Here is a 19,418-nt window from a genome sequence, read left to right as displayed (position 1 = left end):
TGGAGTTTTAGCTACAGCATCAGTCTTTCCAACGAATATTTAGGACTAATTTCCTTTAGGATGGACTGGTTGGATCCCCTTGCAGTCCAAGGGACTCTCAAGAGTCTTCTCCAAAACCACAGTTCAAAAGCATCAATTTTTCGGCACTGAGCTTTCTTTATAGTCCAACTCTCACATTCTTACATGACTACTGGAAAAATCATAGCTTTGACTAGATGGACCTTTGTTGGCAAAGTAATGTCTCTGCTTTTTAATATGCTGTCTAGGTTGGTCATAACTTTCCTTCCAAGGAGCAAGTGTCTTTTAATTTCATGGCTGCAGCCACCATCTGCAGTGATTTTGGAGCCCCCCAAAATAAAGTCTTCCACTGTTTCCCCATCTATTTCCCATGAAGTGATGGGACCAGATGTCATGATCTTAGCTTTCCGAATGTTGAGTTTTAAGCCAACTTTTTCATTCTCCTCTTTCACTTTCATCAGGAGGCTCTTTAGTTCTTCGCTTTCTGCCATAAGGGTGGTGTCATTTGCGTATCTGTGGTTATCAGGCCTCTCTGAAAAAGGCCTCTGAATTCCCAAGGCCTCTCCTCTAATGAGAGGTGCCTGGAAGACAGGAAGTACTACAGACTCCTTTTTCTTCCACCTGAAAGTTGGATTAAGTGCTCATTGACCTGTACACCTGTGAGGATTTGTGAGGCAGACACGCCTGTAGGGAATGTGACTCTATATACATATGAGTAGATCATTGGAAGTAAAGTTCTGTGTTATATGAAAATACACAGAAAGGAAAATTTCTTTATATCACACAAATAAAACAGGTTTATTAAGGCATGCAAAAAGAAAATCTAAAGTCACCAACCACTCGTTTGTTTCTTATCTTTCCAGAATTCCAGAAAAATCATGCAGTACATTATCATTTTATGACTTTTTCATGTAATGTATTTGGAACACTTTAAAGTATACTTCTGTAATGTCATTTTAAATGACATATAGTATTCTGTTATATGGATATAGCATAATTTATATAACCATTCCCTTACTATTGAGTTTCTGAGTTGTTTCTAATATTTCACTATTATAAATGGGGATACAAAGAAACATTCTTATAATCCAGTCTTTGGACACATTCATACTTACTTTGTAAGATTAATTCCTAGAAAGTGAAAAGTGAAAGTGAAAGTCGCTCAGTCGTGTCTGACTCTTTGCTACCCCATGGAGTATACAGTCCATGGAATTCTCTAGGCCAGAATACTGGAGTGAGTAGCCTTTTCCTTTTCCGGGGCATCTTCCCAACCCAAGGATCGAACCCAGGTCTTCTGCATTGCAGGTGAATTCTTTACCAACAGAGCTATCAGGGAATCCCTTTAATTCCTAGAAATGACCCTAGTATTGCTGGGCCAAAGAGTTTCTATGACTAGAAAATACAGTCATATTTTCTATATTAGCTTACATTATCTAATTATCTTATAATCCCAATAATTATTAATAATTTGAAAATATGAGAACTTTTAATTTGGAAAAATAAGTTTACTTTGGATAGCTATAAAAGTATATATGTTCATTCTGGAATCTTTTTGAAAACACAGAAAAATAAAGAGGAAAGGTATCAGCAATAGATTTGTGTTAAAAGATAACCATAATTAGCAATTATTTTTCAATTTTATTTTAAACTGATGGTTATCACAGTGTACATATGATTTCGGGAAGATCCTCTGGAGAAGGAAATGGCAATCCACTCCAGTATTCTTGCCTGGAAAATCCTATGGACAGAGGAGCCTGGCAGGCTATAGTCCATGGGGTCGCAAGAGTCGGACACGCCTTAGTGACTAAACCACCACCACCACCACCACATATGATTTTATAACTCTTTCCAAAAAGTAATGATTTGAGGTACTGTTTGTTTGTTAGTAGACTATGTTTCCTTCTTTTTTTTTTTTTGAGGAAAGTGTGAAAGTCACTCAGTTGTGTCCAACTCTTTGCAACCCCATGGACTATACAGTCCATGGAATTCTCCAGGCTGGAATACTGAAGTGGGTAGCCATCACAAGATCTCCAGGGGATCTTCTCGACCCAGGGATCAAACCCAGTTTTCCCACATTGCAGGCGGAGGAAAAGGCATTTCTAAAAGTTAATTCGCTGGCATCTTTCCATTCATAGTTGCAATTTTTAAAGTAAAATTAGAAGGGTTGATTTATAATGTTACGTTTAAGGTGTACAGCAAATTAATTCCATTTTATATATATATATTCTTTTGCATATTCTTTTCCATTATAGTTTATCACAAGATACTGAATATAGTTGCAGCAGTTTATGCCTTAAGCTGAGCCACTTCACTCTGTGCCATCCAGGGTGCTCATTGGTTGACACTCAGTCGGGTTTTCTCGACCTCCTCCCAGGTGTCAGAATTGGGAAGGTGGGATTGGCGGGGTACCAGGAATGGAAGCCCATGGCGGCTACACATTCTGTGGCCTGGCTGCGCTGGTCATCCTCAAGAAGGAGCGCTCCTTGAACTTGAAGAGCTTACTAGTAAGTACTTGGTGATCTGTCTTCCCCTCAGGCCCCAGGCCCCTGGGATGTGACCTCTCAGACATGCCGGTTTCAGGGATGTTTGTCTGTGTGAAGAGCTAGCAGTTCCTACCTTGAGCTCTGGGCTGACAGTCCTGTAACAAAGCTTCAGATGCAGTTGTTGGATCGCCTAGCACTGTTACGAGAGAGTGCAAGGGGTGAACATCTGCTCTCAGTCTCGGCTCCCTTCTTCCTGCCTTTCCTTCTCCTGCTCTCAACCTTCTACATCGTGTGTTAGGCCAACCCCAGAGGCTTCTTGAGTCCCTCAGACAACTGGGGAGGGCCACAGTACCTGCCTCTTATTTCTAGGCAAGTATAGCCTCAGTCTCTTAAAACTAGAGGTTTTCACGTGTCTTAGGAAGATTCTCCTGGGAGAAGTTATGAGAAGAGCCTTGAGCATTTTGAAGCCAAGCTTTTATTACCCACTGCACTATGTGAATGTTTAGTAGCTACCTTTACATGAGCTGGTCCCAGCTCTGGTACACAGAGCGGGTGGCCCAGGCATTTATGTCTCAACTCCAAGCTCCTGCCCATTATTCAGAGTGAACTCTTTATCCAGGGTGCAGTCAGCTTCAGGGACTTGTTAGACTGTAGCTAAATTATCATTGGAGGCCTGGTATACACACACACAGAACCACCAAGGAGCTGTCTTCGGTGCAGCTTTTACTCCCTTATGACCTCAAAGCAAATCAGCTGCAACTGACATTCATCTCCTCTCCCTAAGTTCAGATGTCAGGTTGCATTGTAGAAACTTGTGAGACCCATCATGGTGTCCCAAGAGAGTTTATATTTTTCCCTGTACAGATATGACCAGTGGCATTTTGTCTTGGCCTTTAGGAAGCCTCCTGTAGCATACTCTTCGTGAAGGTTCTTAAAGCCTGAAGGGTTTATGCCCAAATGGCTAACTTTATGCATAGACTTAGAGTTTATCAGACGTTTAAAAACCTGATCACTAACAAGGTGTGAAACATAAAAGCCCCATCTCCCAGGCAGAAATAAGAAATAAGCAGATGTCTCAGTTCCAGTAACAGTGTTCTGTTCTGGATTTGAACCCTTTCTCTGCCACTTCATAGCCTTGTGACCTTGGGAAAATTGTCTAATCCATTTTAACTTCAACTCTTTTTCTCCATAAGGTAGAGGTAATAGTTCTTTGAAGGCCAGAGAAGATAATATACATAAAACAGCCTGGTCTGTAGCAGGGGCATCCTTCTTACCCAAACTACTCCCTCCTGTTTGCTCTGGGAGAACTAGGGCCCATATCTGAGGGATTTTATGAATTCACATAGCCAAGGGAAACAGAATAAATCCATGGGCTTAGGCACTGAAAAAAATTATTTAGTCTATCTTATAAACACTTAATCTGTGGGGTAAGCAAAAATGAAGAATGGACTCCCTACTTTAGTGCCTGTTTTCTGGAGTAACGCTTCACCTACTTTCTTTAGATGGCATCAGTCCTAAAGCACTGGTTCATGTAAGACTGACCGGGGATATGTTAGTGTGTGTACCTGCAGTGCAGTTTTTTGTGTGTGTCTTTCTAAGCGTTTTAGGATTGTGACTCTATGGGTGGTGTTGCCTTGAACAGGGATATAATCTAAACCCTACAATTGTTAATTAAAGGAGGGCTGGACTGGTTCTTCCAAAGGGGGTCCTCAGTGACTCGTTTCAGGAACTCAGCGTAGTAAAACGTAGGTCCAGGGGAATGCCCTCCTCTGTACCTTTCAGTTTGGTGAAGCAGCTCCTTGAGATCCTGGCTGGTGGCTGGAGCTGTCTTGAGGGGCTGGGAGGGACGTGGAAATATTATCTGCTCAGCCAGTTGGTCTGCTCGTTCCTCGAGGCCAAGCCCTTGACTATCTTGATGTTGGAAGCAGAGTGTGTTTAGAAAACTTGGAGATAAGGGAGGAATGTATCACGTGTGACCATTGAGTGACACCAAGAGCCATTTTATAGGTTCACAGTAAAGGCTATTCTGTCAGCTAGCCAGTTCGCCCTGGAGCAGCAGAGCGGCTAGATGCACAGGCCCATCCTCGTTCACCAGGGCTAGTGGCTTCTGCCCCTGGTTCTGCAGGGGCCGAGGGCTGTGCTAAGAAACCTGGGGTGAATTTCCTTGCCAAAAACCGTGTGAAATCATCTGATGACCTGTAGGACAAAATTCCATTTATTTGCTTTTCATAAACTTCCCTGAACAAGGAAAGTGAATAGAAATGAGCCACTGGTGGTCTGGCCTGAAACTTCCCAGTTACACCTTGTTTATTAGGAGGCGTTATTGCAGGTCTCCTTCCTGGCCAGGTTGGCCCCTTTGTTCTTTCAGCACCAGAACCCTCTTGGAAGCCAGGAAAGGCGGTTAGTTGTCTGTTAGGCCCCGAGCAGGAATTCCTGTGGGTTGCCTCCAGAGGGTTAAACGTGCTGTTGCAGTGTAGAGCCCTCTGTGACGTTGAGGGCGAGGAAGTTGGAGGTCAAAGCGCGGGAACGGGAGCTGAGAAGCCAGAACCTGGGAACGCTCCCTCCCAGACCGGCCTCTGGAGAGCTGGCTGGATCACGTGTCTCTTTTAACCTCTGGCGCCTCTCTCTTCTCTGTCTCCCGCTCAGCAATGGGTGACAAGCCGGCAGATGAGGTTTGAAGGTGGATTTCAGGGCCGCTGCAACAAGCTGGTGGACGGCTGCTACTCCTTCTGGCAGGCGGGTCTCCTGCCCCTGCTTCACCGCGCGCTGCACGCCCAAGGTGAGCCCGGGGTGCTGGCGGGGCTGGCGGCTGCCCTCGGCTGCTGACCGAGTCAGAGGCCAGGGCGCTTGGTTAGAGGAGTTGAGACAGGCTCTGTCCATCCTGGATTTTGAGCGCCCAGTGTGGACCCTACCCCCCCAGGCACGCGTGTGCCAGCTAGGGTTTCGTCCTTGGGTTCAGAGGTCACCGCTGCTTCACCCTGGCTGTGGCAGGTGGGGGCGGTGGGAGCCTGGCCGCATGGTGACTGCTCCCTCAGCTGAGTGTGAAGCCACAGGTTCCGATGCAGAGCTTTGTGTGAGTCATGTCAGACTGAAAACCCGTATTGTGCACATGGTCACAACAGTGCCAAAAAGGCGGGAAGAACCCCTGGAGCAAAGACCCACCATGCCAGGCGGGCTGCATGGTGGCTGCCATTGGAAGTGCCGTAGTTTAGATTCATTGAAGAATCCCGGATGCAGGTTAGTACTGCCTCCCCACCCCCAACCCCCACACCCTGGAGTAGAGACACCTGGGTTGGTCATCTCTGTGGGACCTCAGACAGGGGAATGCAAATCCAAGCAGGGAAATAGTAAATTCCTGGGAGACTTCCCTGGTTTTACCTCTTGAAATCTCAGGTTGCTTCCTGGATCATCTTTCTCATTTACTTTGTGTGAGAACAGGAAGGAAACCAGTGGGAGAGGGGAAGGTCATGGCGGCCCTGCGGTGTGCTGATCGGTCTTGGAGTACGATCCCTTGGCCCAGAAGAAAGCTTAGTAGCTGGGTTATTCTTTGCTCAAATGTAGAGATACGATTCTTTTCTACTGCCCTCCATCCTCCCGCCACCCGCTTGCCAGACACACAACTTTCTCTTATTTGACTGTTTTTTTCCTGAGCCCCTTGCATTCGTTTCTTATTTGAAGTCAACAGAGGCTCTCTCCTGTGTCCCCATCACCCCACCTTCCCTGTCGCGGCCTAGATTCCTCTGCCTAGAGCCCCGGTTTCAAGGTGCTGAGCTGTGGCCTCCCACTGACTCTGGAGCCTGCATGGTCTCTGCTTTGAACACTGTAGTAGGAAATCAGAAATTCCCTGAGAGTCCAATGTTTCAAAACAAGAAGTAACTTGGGGTTTTAGTGATCTCTGTTTTTGGAACTGGTGAGGTCAAACCTCTGGAAACACCCTCCACCTTTCACAAGCCTGTCCCTGGAAGGGATAAGATGCAAAAATTCTGTAGCTGCCAGGAAAATCTGGTGAGAGGGTAACAGGAACCCTACCTGCCCAAGTCTTCATGGGGTCCCTGCTTCATATTTTGCTTATTATAGCACAAGTTCTGGAGGATTGGTCCTACTTCCACATTTGCCTGTGGAAGAAAGTCAGTTGTCTGTGGATTTTGGTGCTTCCAGCTTTTTTCACTTCATGGGAGGAGGCCCATATTAGGCCTATAGCTCACTTCTCAGTAAATAGTGGACTTGGACCAGGCAGGGATCTGGGAAGAAGATTTGAGTGGTAGACAAAATGCTGATGTTGGGAGTCAGAAGGAGATGCGATGTAGAAAGATATTCATAATATACTGTAGTCAAAGTTAGGTTTCAAAGTAGTATGTATGCAATTCACCAGGGAAGTCCCAGGAAACATACTTTTAAAGTTTTATATCCTACCGTTCAGTTCAGTTCAGTCGCTCAGTCGTGTCCGACTCTTTGCGACCCCATAGACTGCAGCATGCCAGGCCTCCCTGTCCATCACCAACTCCCGGAGTTTACTCAAGCTCATGTCCATTGAGTCGGTAATGCCATCCAACCATCTCATCCTCTGTCGTCCCCTTCTCCTCCCACCTTCAATCCCTCCCAGCACCAGGGTCTTTTCAAATGAGTCAGTTTTTCGCATCATGTGGCCAGCGTATTGGAGTTTCAGCTTCAGCATCAGTCCTTCCAGTGAATATTCAGGACTGATCTCTTTTAGGATGGACTGGTTTGATCTCCTTGCTGTCCAAGGGACTCTCAAGAGTCTTCTCCAACACCACAGTTCTTTTACCTTGTGTATTACTTTTATTTTAGTAAGTGAACAGATATGTTTTTCAAAGGTGGTGATGCTGACACTGATAATTAAAATGATGATGTGGGACCAGCACACTGTGGCACATGAACCCAAGCCATCCCTGACTCGGCGAGTGGTCGTCAGGCCATCAATAGTCCATGAGGTGGCTGCCTTAGGCATAGAAGACAGTATTTGAGTAGAAGAATGAATTATTATTAATATATTTAAAATGTCCAATGCTGACTGAGTCACTTTTTTTGTGTGGAGCAATAAGACCACAGCAGGCCTGTGAGTTTCTGTTTGGATTGGTAGTTACGAGTTGCTGGCTTGGGACGTACTCCGTATTTGTCCACCTGCAGACTGAGCTCCGAGTGGCTGTACCTGTCAGTTACTGTTGGAAAAACTTTTGATTTCTCAGATAAAAGGAACCTTTGAAATGCAAAATGACATTATAATGGGGGTCTGTATTTTAAGGGAGAGGGATAAAGGATTTAAAAGGCACTGTTATCACTCTGTAATCATATTTCCTTTTATCCCTCTGTGATTATGTGTGTTGATGTGCAAGTTCAGGATGCCAGGAAGTTCTTGTTGAGTTTATGAACTTTGAGAAATGTTGGAGGTAACTGCAACACTATAATCTATTTAATAATAAACATAGCATTTTCTTCTCAGATTCCAGTTTTAGGGGTAGGTTATCATTTACCTTAAGGTAACAGTCTTTTATTTATTATAGGATATGAAATAAAGGTATATTTTATACTGATGTTTCATACAGTTAATCCTAAAGTTTGATAAATATGCTTTTTAAAATAACAGCTTTCTTGAGATATAATTTACATACTGAACAATCTACTGATTTGAAGTGTACAATTTAGTAGTTTTTAGTGTTTTCAGAGTTGTGCAACCACCCCTGCAGTCAGTTTTAGAATATTCACTACCCCCCACCACAATCCCTGTGTGCATTCAATGTGCTTCTTAAAAGAAGAAATCACAAAGGAAAAATCAACAGTGTCATTATGGCATATAGGTAAACTATATTTATGTAATTTAAAAAACCCATTTAGCCAAAAAGTAGAGCAAAAAGGGAGAAATAAGGATACCATATGATACAGATAAAGGGTAAATATAGTAAAACGTTAGATTAATAAAATTGACTCTTGTATCTCAGAAGACAGAGGATACTTTCAAAAGGAAACACAACTAGTAAGCAAGTTATGAAAAAACTTCACCCTAATTAGTAGTTAAAAGCAAGATAAATGATTAGGTACTCTTTCTTTTTAGCATTTTAAGTGCTAAAAACTTGCTTCCATATATGATGTTTTATCTTACTTTTATTTTATACTGAAGCATAATTGATTAACAGTGTGTGTTAGTTTCAGGTGTATGGCAAAGGGATTCAGTTATACATATACATGTTTCACTGAGAACTTTTTAAAAGTAACCAACGCTGGAGGTAGTACAGAAAAAATCTTAAATTTTACTGGCAGCTATATAAAGCCTCAAAGCAGTTTATCAGTATCTATGAAAAGCCTTAAAAAATGTTTATTCTTTTTTAACTGAATCATTCCACTCCTTCGAATCTATTTCAAGAAAATAATCCTAAACATTGAGAAGATTCACAGAGGTGTTTACTGCAGCATTTTTTTATGATTGCAAGGAACTGGAAACAGCCTTGGCAACAAGTACACTAGAGAGAAGTCCCATCACATCTGTGTGTATCTCCTACAGGGCTGTGCTCACAGGCGGAGAAAGGACAAAGAGGAAAGTAATTGCAATACTGTGAGCACTTCAGGAAGCATGTGTCCTGGGCTGAGCACAAGCGGGGGGCTCTGACTGTGCTCCTCTTCCTTAGGCTCAGTTCCCGTGTGCCTCTTCCAGTGTGAGCATCTCAGGGGCTGGGCGGGACTTGAGTGTTGAAGATGAGTGGTTTTTGTACATGGCCCCCAAATATCAGCCAACCGTGCTCGTCATCCAGGGCTCAACCCGGGAGATGGCGGTCACTTTCCGACTGCCCCCATCTCTCCTCCCATCTCTCATTTAAGAAATCTGGAAATGATTATTTTCTGTAGTAGTCTATGTATATGAATATTCCAAAATTAACTCTTTTGGAAAGTTCTTTTTATGTACCACATTAGCTATAAACTTTGATGAATTTTTACCATAGAAGATTCTCTACTCATATATATGAGAGTTTGGGTCCAGTGCCTATAATGATGTCATTATGTGTGTTCACTTAATGAAATACTCCGTGGCTTTCAGAATGATGGTTATGAAGGTTATGTAGCAGAACAGAAAAGTGCATGCCTCTAGAGTTAAATGAAAGACATAAGATACGGAAGTATCATACCTATATAGAAAAATGCATAAAACAAAAAAAGACAGAAAAATTAGCTTTCAGTTGCCATTTACAGATTGTTCACTACCTTTGTAGCCCAGGTATTAAAGTATAAAATTGACTGAAGACTTAATGCACATCCTATATGTGTATTTTTGAAAACAATTCTCATATAAATGTTTCCATGCACATCTGCTGGATGGTAATTTGTCCCTCCTCCTCCCCTGATAACTGTGTCCACAGATTCTCTGGCTGCTGATTGAACTTCAGAGTGAAGAAGCTCAGTTGCTGGCCAGTACTTTAGTATTATCACCAGAATCCCAATTTCTGCTTAGACTATCATATGATGCAGGAGGGCACTTATTAGAATTCTTCTTAGAGAAACTTTCTGAGCTAAGAGACTAAGCTGGAGAATTCCCTTTAGAGATAGATTAAATTCGGGCTAAGAGAAGTGGAAGCAACAGACAGTATTACCCCTGTTGGAGTTCTCTTGGCTAATTAGAGTCTGGTTAACAAGTTTCAGAGATGTGCTAGAGGAAAAGTCTTCAGAAGCCCAAGGGGAGGAATTGTGAACCCCGTCAGGCACAGTAACAGAGGTCTGTATGGAAAGCTGAGCTAAAAAGCTCACCTGTGCCTGCAGGGGATGTGGTTTAGAACTGCCATCCAGGGTAAGGAGGAGACTCTTCAGGCAAATCCAAGTGCTGCTCTGACCTGCTGCTCTCTGACCCATTTTAAGGTTCTGGAGAAGGGATGTGTCCCAAGAAGGTGATTTTCAAGATTAGTCCAAGCAGAATGGGGGGAAACCTTGACTGTTCCTATTGAATCATAAAATACAAAGTAGTCATTGATCCTCCGCCGGACGTCTCCCAGGCCCAGGCGTGCTGACCCTTTGTCTTCTGCAGGTGACCCTGCCCTCAGCATGAGCCGCTGGATGTTTCACCAGCAGGCCCTGCAGGAGTACATCCTGATGTGCTGCCAGTGCCCCACCGGGGGGCTTCTGGACAAGCCCGGCAAGTGAGTGCCTGGTCTCTGGGGAGGGCGGGGTGGGGGCGCTGAGCACGCAGGCCTGCTCGGCCCCGGGCGGGGCAGCCCATCCTGCTTAGGGCCCTCGTGGTGTGGGAGCAGCCGGGCCCGGAGCAGCCCTGTCCACCATGCGTCCATCCTGCGCTTCCAGCTCCCTCCTGCAGCTCTTACCAGTTAGGTGAAGAGATTGCTGCGTGGGTAACGTTTCTTTCCTCTTTTATTTAACCAAACTGACCTAAACAGAACAGGACACAGGGTTTTAAAACTCCTGGGTGTCATGTTGTTGTTCAGTCGCTAAGTCGAGTCCGACTCTTTGCGACCCCATGGACTGCAACACGCCAGGCTTCCCTGTTCTTCACCATCTTCTGGAGTTTGCTCAGATTTATGTCCGTCGAGTCAGTGCTGCCATCCAACCATCTCATCCTCTGTTGCCCCCTTCTCCTCCTGCCCCCAAACTTTCTCAGCATCAAGGTTTTTTCCAGTAAGTTGGCTCTTCGCATCAGGTGGTCAAAATATTGGAGCTTCAGCTTCAACATCAACATCAGTCCTTCCAATGAATAGTCAGGGTTGATTTCCTTGAGGATTGACTGATCTCCTTGCTGTCTGAGGGACTCTCAAGAATGTCATAAACAGAGATTATAATCACAGCTTTCATAGAGTAGATTTAACACCTTTAGTTGCTATACTGAAAGAAAAAGGGAAGCCAATCAAGTCCTGTTCCCTTTGCTGCTCACTCCCCACCCTGACCCCCTCCCGGCCCCCTGCACACACACACGTCCTGCCTCCTTCTGCATGCATCCAGGGGAAGGCTCAGCTGAAGGCTGGCACCCAGCAATTTACCCATTTGTAAATTTTGGCCCATTTGAAGAAAGAATTTGACCCATTTCTAGAAATTTTGGTGTGGGTTTTAATAGCTTTTTTTTTTTTTTTTAATGTACTCTATGGAGTTAGCAACACTACCCTGGAGAGCCCTTCCTTAGAAGGAAGTCAAGAGGATGGACAGTTCCTGTGGTCAGGCAGGGTGGAAGGATGGAGCTCTGAAAAACGCTGCTGGGGGAAGCCAGGCTTCTAGGCGTGTGGAGGGCGGGTTTCCTGGGCTTTATCTATGGCCTTGTCGTTGGAGGCTGTGCTGGGGCGGGTGGGGAGCAGAGGATACCTGCTGAGAGCTGCCTCATCCTTGCAGGTCCCGGGACTTCTACCACACCTGCTACTGCCTGAGCGGCCTGTCCATAGCCCAGCACTTTGGCAGCGGAGCCATGTTGCATGATGTGGTCCTGGGTGTACCCGAAAATGCCCTGGTAAGGCGTGATGTGGGGGGGAAGGGGGGCTTACCACCGCTTCTCCACAGGGCCCCCAGGACGGGGCTGGCAGGAGGGCAGAGCAGCCTGTTGGGGCCTCCAGAACTGACGGCACGAGTGTCCCCCATGGACGGGCTGGTGAGCTCACCATCCCCACACCCCCTGTCTGCAGCCCATTCCCCATTGGTGAGCACCTGACCGGCAAACTCGAGGTTCTAAGCAGGGATCCAGCCTGCGGCGGAGGGTGTGTCCCGGAGTCTAGGACCCGGACCACTTGTCATTAGTCCCCATCTCCGAGGAAGCCGGCTCAGGGGCAGTGGTTTCTGCGTCTGCAGCAGCAGCCCTCCCTGTGTAGCTGATGTCTTCTCCTGGAGCTCTCAACGTGCAGCCGTGCATCCAGAGAAACCCTCTCAGACCACCGTCTATAAATGAGATGCCTGGAAACGCTCGGCCAGAGTATGATTTGTGCCCCTCATAGCACCAGCACAATTTGTCATGTGTGTGTTTAACTGGGTTTTGTCTGTTTCCCTTAAAAACCATCAGCCCCCCGTGGGCAGGCTGTTCACCGCGGCATCCAGCCCCAGGCCAGCCTGGCCACAGGCGATGCTTCTCAACCTAGTCAGGAGCCTGAGACATGACTCCAACTAAGACTGTCCATGGCCGTCAGATGATGGGCCTGTGCAGACTGTCATGAAATATTCCAGCAGAAGAAACGCTGATGGCCAGTAGGTGGACGAAAAGATGCTCAGCCTCACTAATTGAGAAAATCCAAGTAACAGCCCTTCAGCTTTTTCATGTGTTTGCCTGCTATGCAGCCCTCTTCCATTCCTTTCCCTCCCTCCTGCCTCATTGTAACCCCATTCTAAATTCATCACTGATCATGCCTGCAGATGTTTTTGTGCTATCACTCCAGAGGTATGCATCCACAAAATAATAGAGTTGTCTTGTATGCTTTTTGTTGCTTTATAACAGTTACCTACTGCATCACTTTTCTCACTGACCATTACCCTGAGGTTTAGCCGTCTTCATGTATGTTGCTTTAATTTATTCATCTCACCTACTGTATGGTACTCCCTTGTCTAGGCGTACCCCAGTTGAGTTTTCTAGTCTCCTGTTGGTCAGCCATCGAGATGGTTTCAGCTTGTGCTATGACGTAAGGTGTTGCAGTGAACATTCTCGTTACAGTTTCTCTGGAAGAGACCCATCTTCATCTTCTCTAGATGGCCCTGAACCCTGCTCCTGTGTGCTTGGGTTATTTTTCACTCACACAACACCAAGATGAGTTGTGCCATAGTTAGATGTTTCCTTTCTGCTAACGTGACTAGTGGTTTCTGTTTTGTTTTGCATTTCCCTAGTTACTGGTGAGGCTAAGCATCTTTTCAAACATTTTTTTGGTCATTTGTGTTATGTTTTCTGTAAATTGCCAGCCACTCTTTTCCTTTGCTCATTTTCTTACTGATTTGTAATTTTGTTTGCTCTTTTCTTAAACATTTTGTAGTTCTTTGTGTGTTCTTGATACTAATTCTTTGTCAATGGTGTGTGTATGTGTGTGGTGAATCTCTTCCAGTTTGTGACTTTTCACCTTCTTATTAGTGTTTTTTGCTGAATAGAAGATTTTAACTCTGAAGTGAATAATTTTATTTGCCTTTTTGGTTTTTAAGGGTTTGGGGGGGGGTGGGGTTAATTAAGAAATCTTTTCCTACCTGATGTCATAAATATATTTTCTTCTAAACAATGTAAATTTTGCTTTTCCCATCTAATTTTTTAAATTCTCTTGGAATTGATTTCCATCTGTAGTGAGCATTGAATATAATTTTATCTTTTTCCTGTTTTGGGTACCAGTTGACCAGTTACCACTTACTGAAGTTTACAGCCTTTCCTACTGATGTGTATCACATGTTTGTTACATACTCAAGTTTCTGTTTATGAGTTGATTCTGTTTCTGGACACTCTGTTCCATGAGTCTGTTTTATTATCTTCACTGTCTTATCAAATCTTAAATGCATGTAAGCAACTCTCACTCACCCACCTCATTCTTTTTGTTTTCACTATTCTTTGCCTTTTGCATTTTAGGATTTCCTGTGCATTTTAGGATGAGCTTATCAAGTTCCACACAAACACACAAACACAAAGCTAGTGGAATTTTTTTTACATTGAATTGCATTGAATGTAATATTAATGGGAGACAGTTGACTTTAATATTAAGGCTTCCCTTAGTATTTTTCAGGTTTTTTACGTATAATGGTCTTTTTTCATTTCCCACAAAGGACTAGCGTATCTCATTAGATTTATGTCTAAGAAATTTATAGTTTTTGTGTCTATTGTGACTGGAGTATTCTTTTCCATTCTATTTTGTAATTGGCTTTTATTAATGTATAGAGATGCTATTGATAATTGTAGTTTAATTTTGCACCCAGCAGCCTTGCTGAATTCTCTTTTTTTGACTGCTCCAAGCAGCTTATGGGGTCTTAGTTCCCTGATAATGGGTCAAATCCGGCCCCCTGTAGTGGAAGCAGGGAGTCCTAACCACTGGACCACCAGAGAATTCCCACTGAATTCTCCTAATGGTTGTTAATAGTTTGTCTATAGAATCTCTTGGATTTTTTTTTATTTAGACCGTAATGTCACCTTCAAATAAGAACAGTTTTGCCATTTTGTTCCTGATTCTTAAGAATTTTATTTATCTTGCCATGTAATGTTGGTTAAACCGTCTATGGAGTGTTGACCAGAAGTGGTAATAGAAAGTGTTCAGATTGTAATGGAAAGGCTTCCATAATTTCACCATTCAGGAAGATGCTGACTGTGAGGTTTTGATAAATATTTCATGTCAAGTTAAGGATATTCCCCTCTTTACCTGGTCTGCTGAGTTGTTTTTTGTTTGAATCATAATCTGGTGTTAAATTTTATTGAATGCTTTTTCCACATCTAGGTTTTCTCCTTTAATCTATATGTTTTGTTAATACACATTGGGATGTTAACTTTACATTAGAAGGATAAACCCTCTTGGTCATAATAGAGAGAGAGAGTGTGTGTGTGCGTGCACTGGTTTATTACACTGCTGGATTTGCCTTGCTGGTATTTTTGGCTAGTGTTTTTATTTAGGATTTTTTTTGCATGTGTGTTCATGAGAAAGATTGATCTAAATTTTTGTTTTATGGTACTGTTCTTTTCCAGTTTGTGTTTCAGGATAATATAGCCTCATAAAATTAAATAGCTATCTTCCTACCCTATTTTTTCTTTGGAAAATTTTGTGTAAGTTAGAGATTATAAGCCAACACTTGCTTGAGAAAACAGGTAGATCTAGTATTTGGTGGGGTGGGGGGGGATGGTTGTAGCAGAATAAACAATTGTTATTTAACTCATTCATATAGGTTTTAAAGAATTTCTTCTTGAGCAACTTTGAAAATTCATATTGTTCTATAAAGCTGCTCAGGTTATCAAAATTTTTATATTTTGGCATGAAGCTGGTCATGGTATTTTCTTTGAAGTTTTTAAATCTCTTGCAATTATGTCCCCTTCTTCATTGTCCCAGAGTGGAAGAATCCTGAATACTGGCCTAGGACTGGACCCTGTCTCAAACCAGAGTCTCTGTGGTGCAGTGGGATAAAATAATTTATATGTGGTCTGACACATTTACTTAAATGTTAGGGTTGTGTACCTTTTTCTTGATTATAAATATAAATGCATGTTCATTGTTTTAATAATTAGAATATATATAAAAGTATAAATTAGAAATTTTTAAATAGTCATGTCACTGCTATTTTGGAATATTACAGTTTTGCCTATTCATATACATCACATTTACAAACACTTTAAAAAGTAAGTTTGGGATATCAAACATACTGTTATCCTCATTTAATGTTAAGTATTTGCCAATGTCATCCATCAAATATTTGGAAGTATATTTTTTTAATGGCTCTATAATTCCTTTGTGTCCCATGTGCTAGAACATGTTTTTATCAGTACCCTGTTGTTGAACCTTAGGGCCTTGTAAGATAAATCTCCATGTGCGGATCTGATTTCTTGTTAAATTCTTACAAGTGCATTTAATGGGGAAAGGCCGTGCACATGTCCAAGGACCATGGGGTGATTGATTGGCATCTGTTCTTCTCTTTGCAGCAGCCCACTCACCCTGTGTACAATATTGGACCAGACAAGGTGATCCAGGCTACCATGTACTTTCTGCATAAGCCGGTTCCAGGCTTCGAGGAGCATGAGGATGAAGCATCAGCAGAACCTGCCACTGACTAGGGGACCTGGGGTCCCGCAGTTCTATGTTTACCCATCTCCCCAGTCAGACCAAGGTTTATACATGTCGATACATACTGCATTCTGTGCTGCATAAGCCTTGGCCGCTGTGAAGCTTGGTTCTTTGTCCTTTTTTGTTAAACAGAACTGATGGCTCTTGGTTTAGAGAACACAGTGGTGTGGTTTTTTAAAAAGTTCTTTCCACTTCCATCCTACCAGAAGCCTACCAGCTGTGTAGCATCTGGACCCAGGTCTGGTCCGGCCAGGGTTGGCTGGGGAGCAGTGCATGCTGGGACAGCAGCCCCGCCCCGCCAGCTGGCCAGCGCGACCGTCCATTGAAATGAATGACCCATTGAAATGAATGACGTCTGAGTATTACAGCATTCAGAGCTTTTGCTGCGATTCTCACGTGTGCCACCACTGCGTCACCAGGAAGATGGCCTCCTGTGGGTGGAAAGAAGTCTGCTCCATGCCTAGGCAGGGGCTTTGAGTCTCACCAAAATGAATTCTCCAGGAAAAAAACGTGGTGGGGCTTCACTCAGAGGTGCCCAAGGTTCTTGCCTCCCAGCCTGGTTACTTGTGAGTGGAAGGAGCTAGGGTTGAGGTAGAAGGGCTTGGGAGGTGTGAGTCCCTCCCTCTCCAGACTGGGCACTGACCACACATCTCCATGGCCAGCTTGCTGCGTGGGCAGGACTTGCTTCGGCCCCAGTTGTGGTAGCTTAGACCCAGGAACCAATTATGAGTGGAAAATGAATCTCTCGTTCAACTCTGAGCCAGAGGAAGCAGCCCCAGAGCCACCCCATCACGTGCCCCGAACAGCCCCTCTGAGGACTGCAAGGCAGCGCCTGCAGCCCTTGGCCAGGCTGTTTCCGTCTTTCTTGCCCCAACTCCCTGCTCACCCTTCTGAAAGACAGTGTTGTCTTCTTTCAGTAGTAGTATTAACACTACTAAGTCTTTCACCTTCATTTCTGACTCAGGATTTATTCACATCCTGCCTACTCCAGGCTCAGAGAAAGAAAACCTAGTGCTAGATAAGCTGGACGCTACCAGGGCAGGGCTGAGCGCTGCCCAGAGTGTTCAGACAGGCAGGGCCCCTGCTGCCCACACGGAACAATCCTTTCTCGGTTAGTAGGGGTGGCGTTGGCTCACCTGTCCACTCCGATGGTCACAGCAAGCTCCATGTGGCTGGTCTGGCCTTCCTGTAATCAGCCATGGGCTGTGGGCTGATGGGGACCCAGAGATGCAGCGTTAAGGCTCATCTCAAAAACTCTGGCCATCTGCTGCCTCTAATTCCCTAGTGCTTTGGCGTATTGAGCTATGTATTACCTCCTTGAAATAATAAAAAAATAACCTTTTCTATGATGTCTCTCATTCGTGACTGGTACCAAGAAAATTCCTTCTGAGTGTCCAGCGTTAGTTCTGCAAGTTGCTTGTGGGTCACCTGTCTCCTCCTGTTCCAGACTGGGCGAGTCAGTATTTACAAAGAGGTGTGACTTGGCTTCCTCCTGCCCACACCTTCTCCAGTCGAGGACAGGGAGGACCTAGCAAGGAGGGGGAGAAGTTGTGCGCCCCAAGCTCCCTGGAGCCCTTCGGTTTGTCCTGCATTCCACACACACAGGTTTCACGGCCTGTGTCTGTCTCCTTCGCCTGGCTATGAGCAGGGACCTTGTTCCTGAGTCCTCATGCAGGAACTCGGCAGGGGGTGACATCCTGGCGAGAGGCAGGGCAGCTATTGCAGGGGCAGGTTGGAATCATGTGCTAACCTGGTGTTCCTCACCTGGTCAGAGAGCCTTTCCCAAGGAGAAGCCAAGAAGGCGGGTGCTTTGTGGCCTGTCCCTCCTTGATGGGAAAGAAGAAGGTGCCTACAGAGGTAGAGCATCGACCAGGTCCACATCCTGGCTTGTAATTCTTGTCCCTGTGCTGTTTTTGCCAGGCTAACAAATGTTCAGGCTACAAAGCAACATGTTGAAATGCACCCTCCCATCACTACAACGAAAGGCCAACCCTCTAACACTAGTAGCCTCAAGGTATTAAGAGATTAATTGCAGTAGTAATTGGTGTGGTTAAGAGAAAGGATTGCTTCAGTCTATACTGGCTTTATACCAAGGAGGGAGGATTTGAGCCAGGCCCCAAAGGGTAGGGAAATTTGGCAAGGTAGAAAAAAAGAGGATCGTTCACTGATATTCTTACCTTAAGAGAGTCTAGACTGGTGTGTCCATGAGACCTCTCTGCTCCCGTTTGGGTCTGGAGGATTTCCTGACTTAAAGAGCATTCCAAGTGGGTCCTCAGATTTATCATGGATCCTTAAGTTAGAGGCACTTCCACAGCATTCAAGGTAGGTTGCCCCAAATATTTCCTCTATCAATAAAGAAATTGACTACAGATCTCTTATCTCCAGATGGGCCCCAACACCCCCCCTGGGACCTATCCCAGACCCATCTTGAATGCTATGTAAATTGGGAAGCCTGCCAGACTCTACTATGAGCAGAAAGGGGTCCTCATGGATAAGCCAGTGCAAACTTGACTGAGATGACAATACAAGTCAACAGTGTTCTTAAACTGCCCTCTGGTATAATTTCTGAGAAGTTGCAAGTTGGATTATGGCCACTGTGCTGTAATGATGCAGGAGTGTCCTCCATGAAGCCCCATCTCTGGAAAACCTCACACAAAAGCAGAGGCCATAATATTAAATAACATTTCTGTGATGGCCTTCCACGGAGGTCTAGCCTTGGATCTTGATATGCTGACTCCTGGTGATTTAACTTAGCAGAGAAGTGGAGTTTATAAACTCCTGGCAGGGTGATGGCTTATATAGCCCTGGCTGTTTTCATCAGTATTAACTATGCTGCACTTCTGGCAGAAGCTTGATAGCCGGGAATTAAAAATGGAGCTTCTTCAGTGCCCTAAGTGTGCTTATTGTTGGTAGACATGGAATCCGTTGGCTTCAAAAGTCATATGTATAGATAACAGTGCTGACATCTTAACAGACTCAGGACACATCATTCTGGGATAAATATGGGAAACTCTGCTTTCCTAACGCTGATGGGAGGGCTTGAATCACATGTTTTTTCCATTCTATTCTGGAGAGCTTTCCCCTTTGCTTTTATTATTGAAATATAATTGCTTTACAATGTTAAGTCTCTGCTGTACAACAACAGGAATCAGCTGCATGTACACACATACCCCCTCCCTCCTGAGCCTCCCTCCCACTGCCCCCCACCTCG

The 19,418-nt window shown here is 44.5% G+C and overlaps 1 protein-coding gene across 1 annotated transcript in view; it reads left to right on the top strand.

Moving 5' to 3' along the window:
* The window catches only part of LOC122704967 (protein farnesyltransferase subunit beta), an 85,666-nt gene extending 68,115 nt beyond the window's left edge, over nucleotides 1-17,551 (top strand). Inside the window, exons 8-12 of the mRNA XM_043920128.1 lie at nucleotides 2,393-2,522; nucleotides 5,148-5,280; nucleotides 10,528-10,639; nucleotides 11,832-11,946; nucleotides 16,066-17,551. Coding sequence (XP_043776063.1) covers nucleotides 2,393-2,522; nucleotides 5,148-5,280; nucleotides 10,528-10,639; nucleotides 11,832-11,946; nucleotides 16,066-16,197 — 622 coding nt within the window. The 3' untranslated portion in view covers nucleotides 16,198-17,551. The remainder of the gene's footprint in view (nucleotides 1-2,392; nucleotides 2,523-5,147; nucleotides 5,281-10,527; nucleotides 10,640-11,831; nucleotides 11,947-16,065) is intronic.
* The last annotated feature ends 1,867 nt before the right edge of the window (nucleotides 17,552-19,418 follow it).

This window comes from Cervus elaphus, chromosome 12 (assembly GCF_910594005.1).
Source record: "Cervus elaphus chromosome 12, mCerEla1.1, whole genome shotgun sequence".
In the NCBI taxonomy this organism is placed as follows: domain Eukaryota; kingdom Metazoa; phylum Chordata; class Mammalia; order Artiodactyla; family Cervidae; genus Cervus; species Cervus elaphus.
This window is presented reverse-complemented; position numbering and strand designations above follow the sequence as displayed.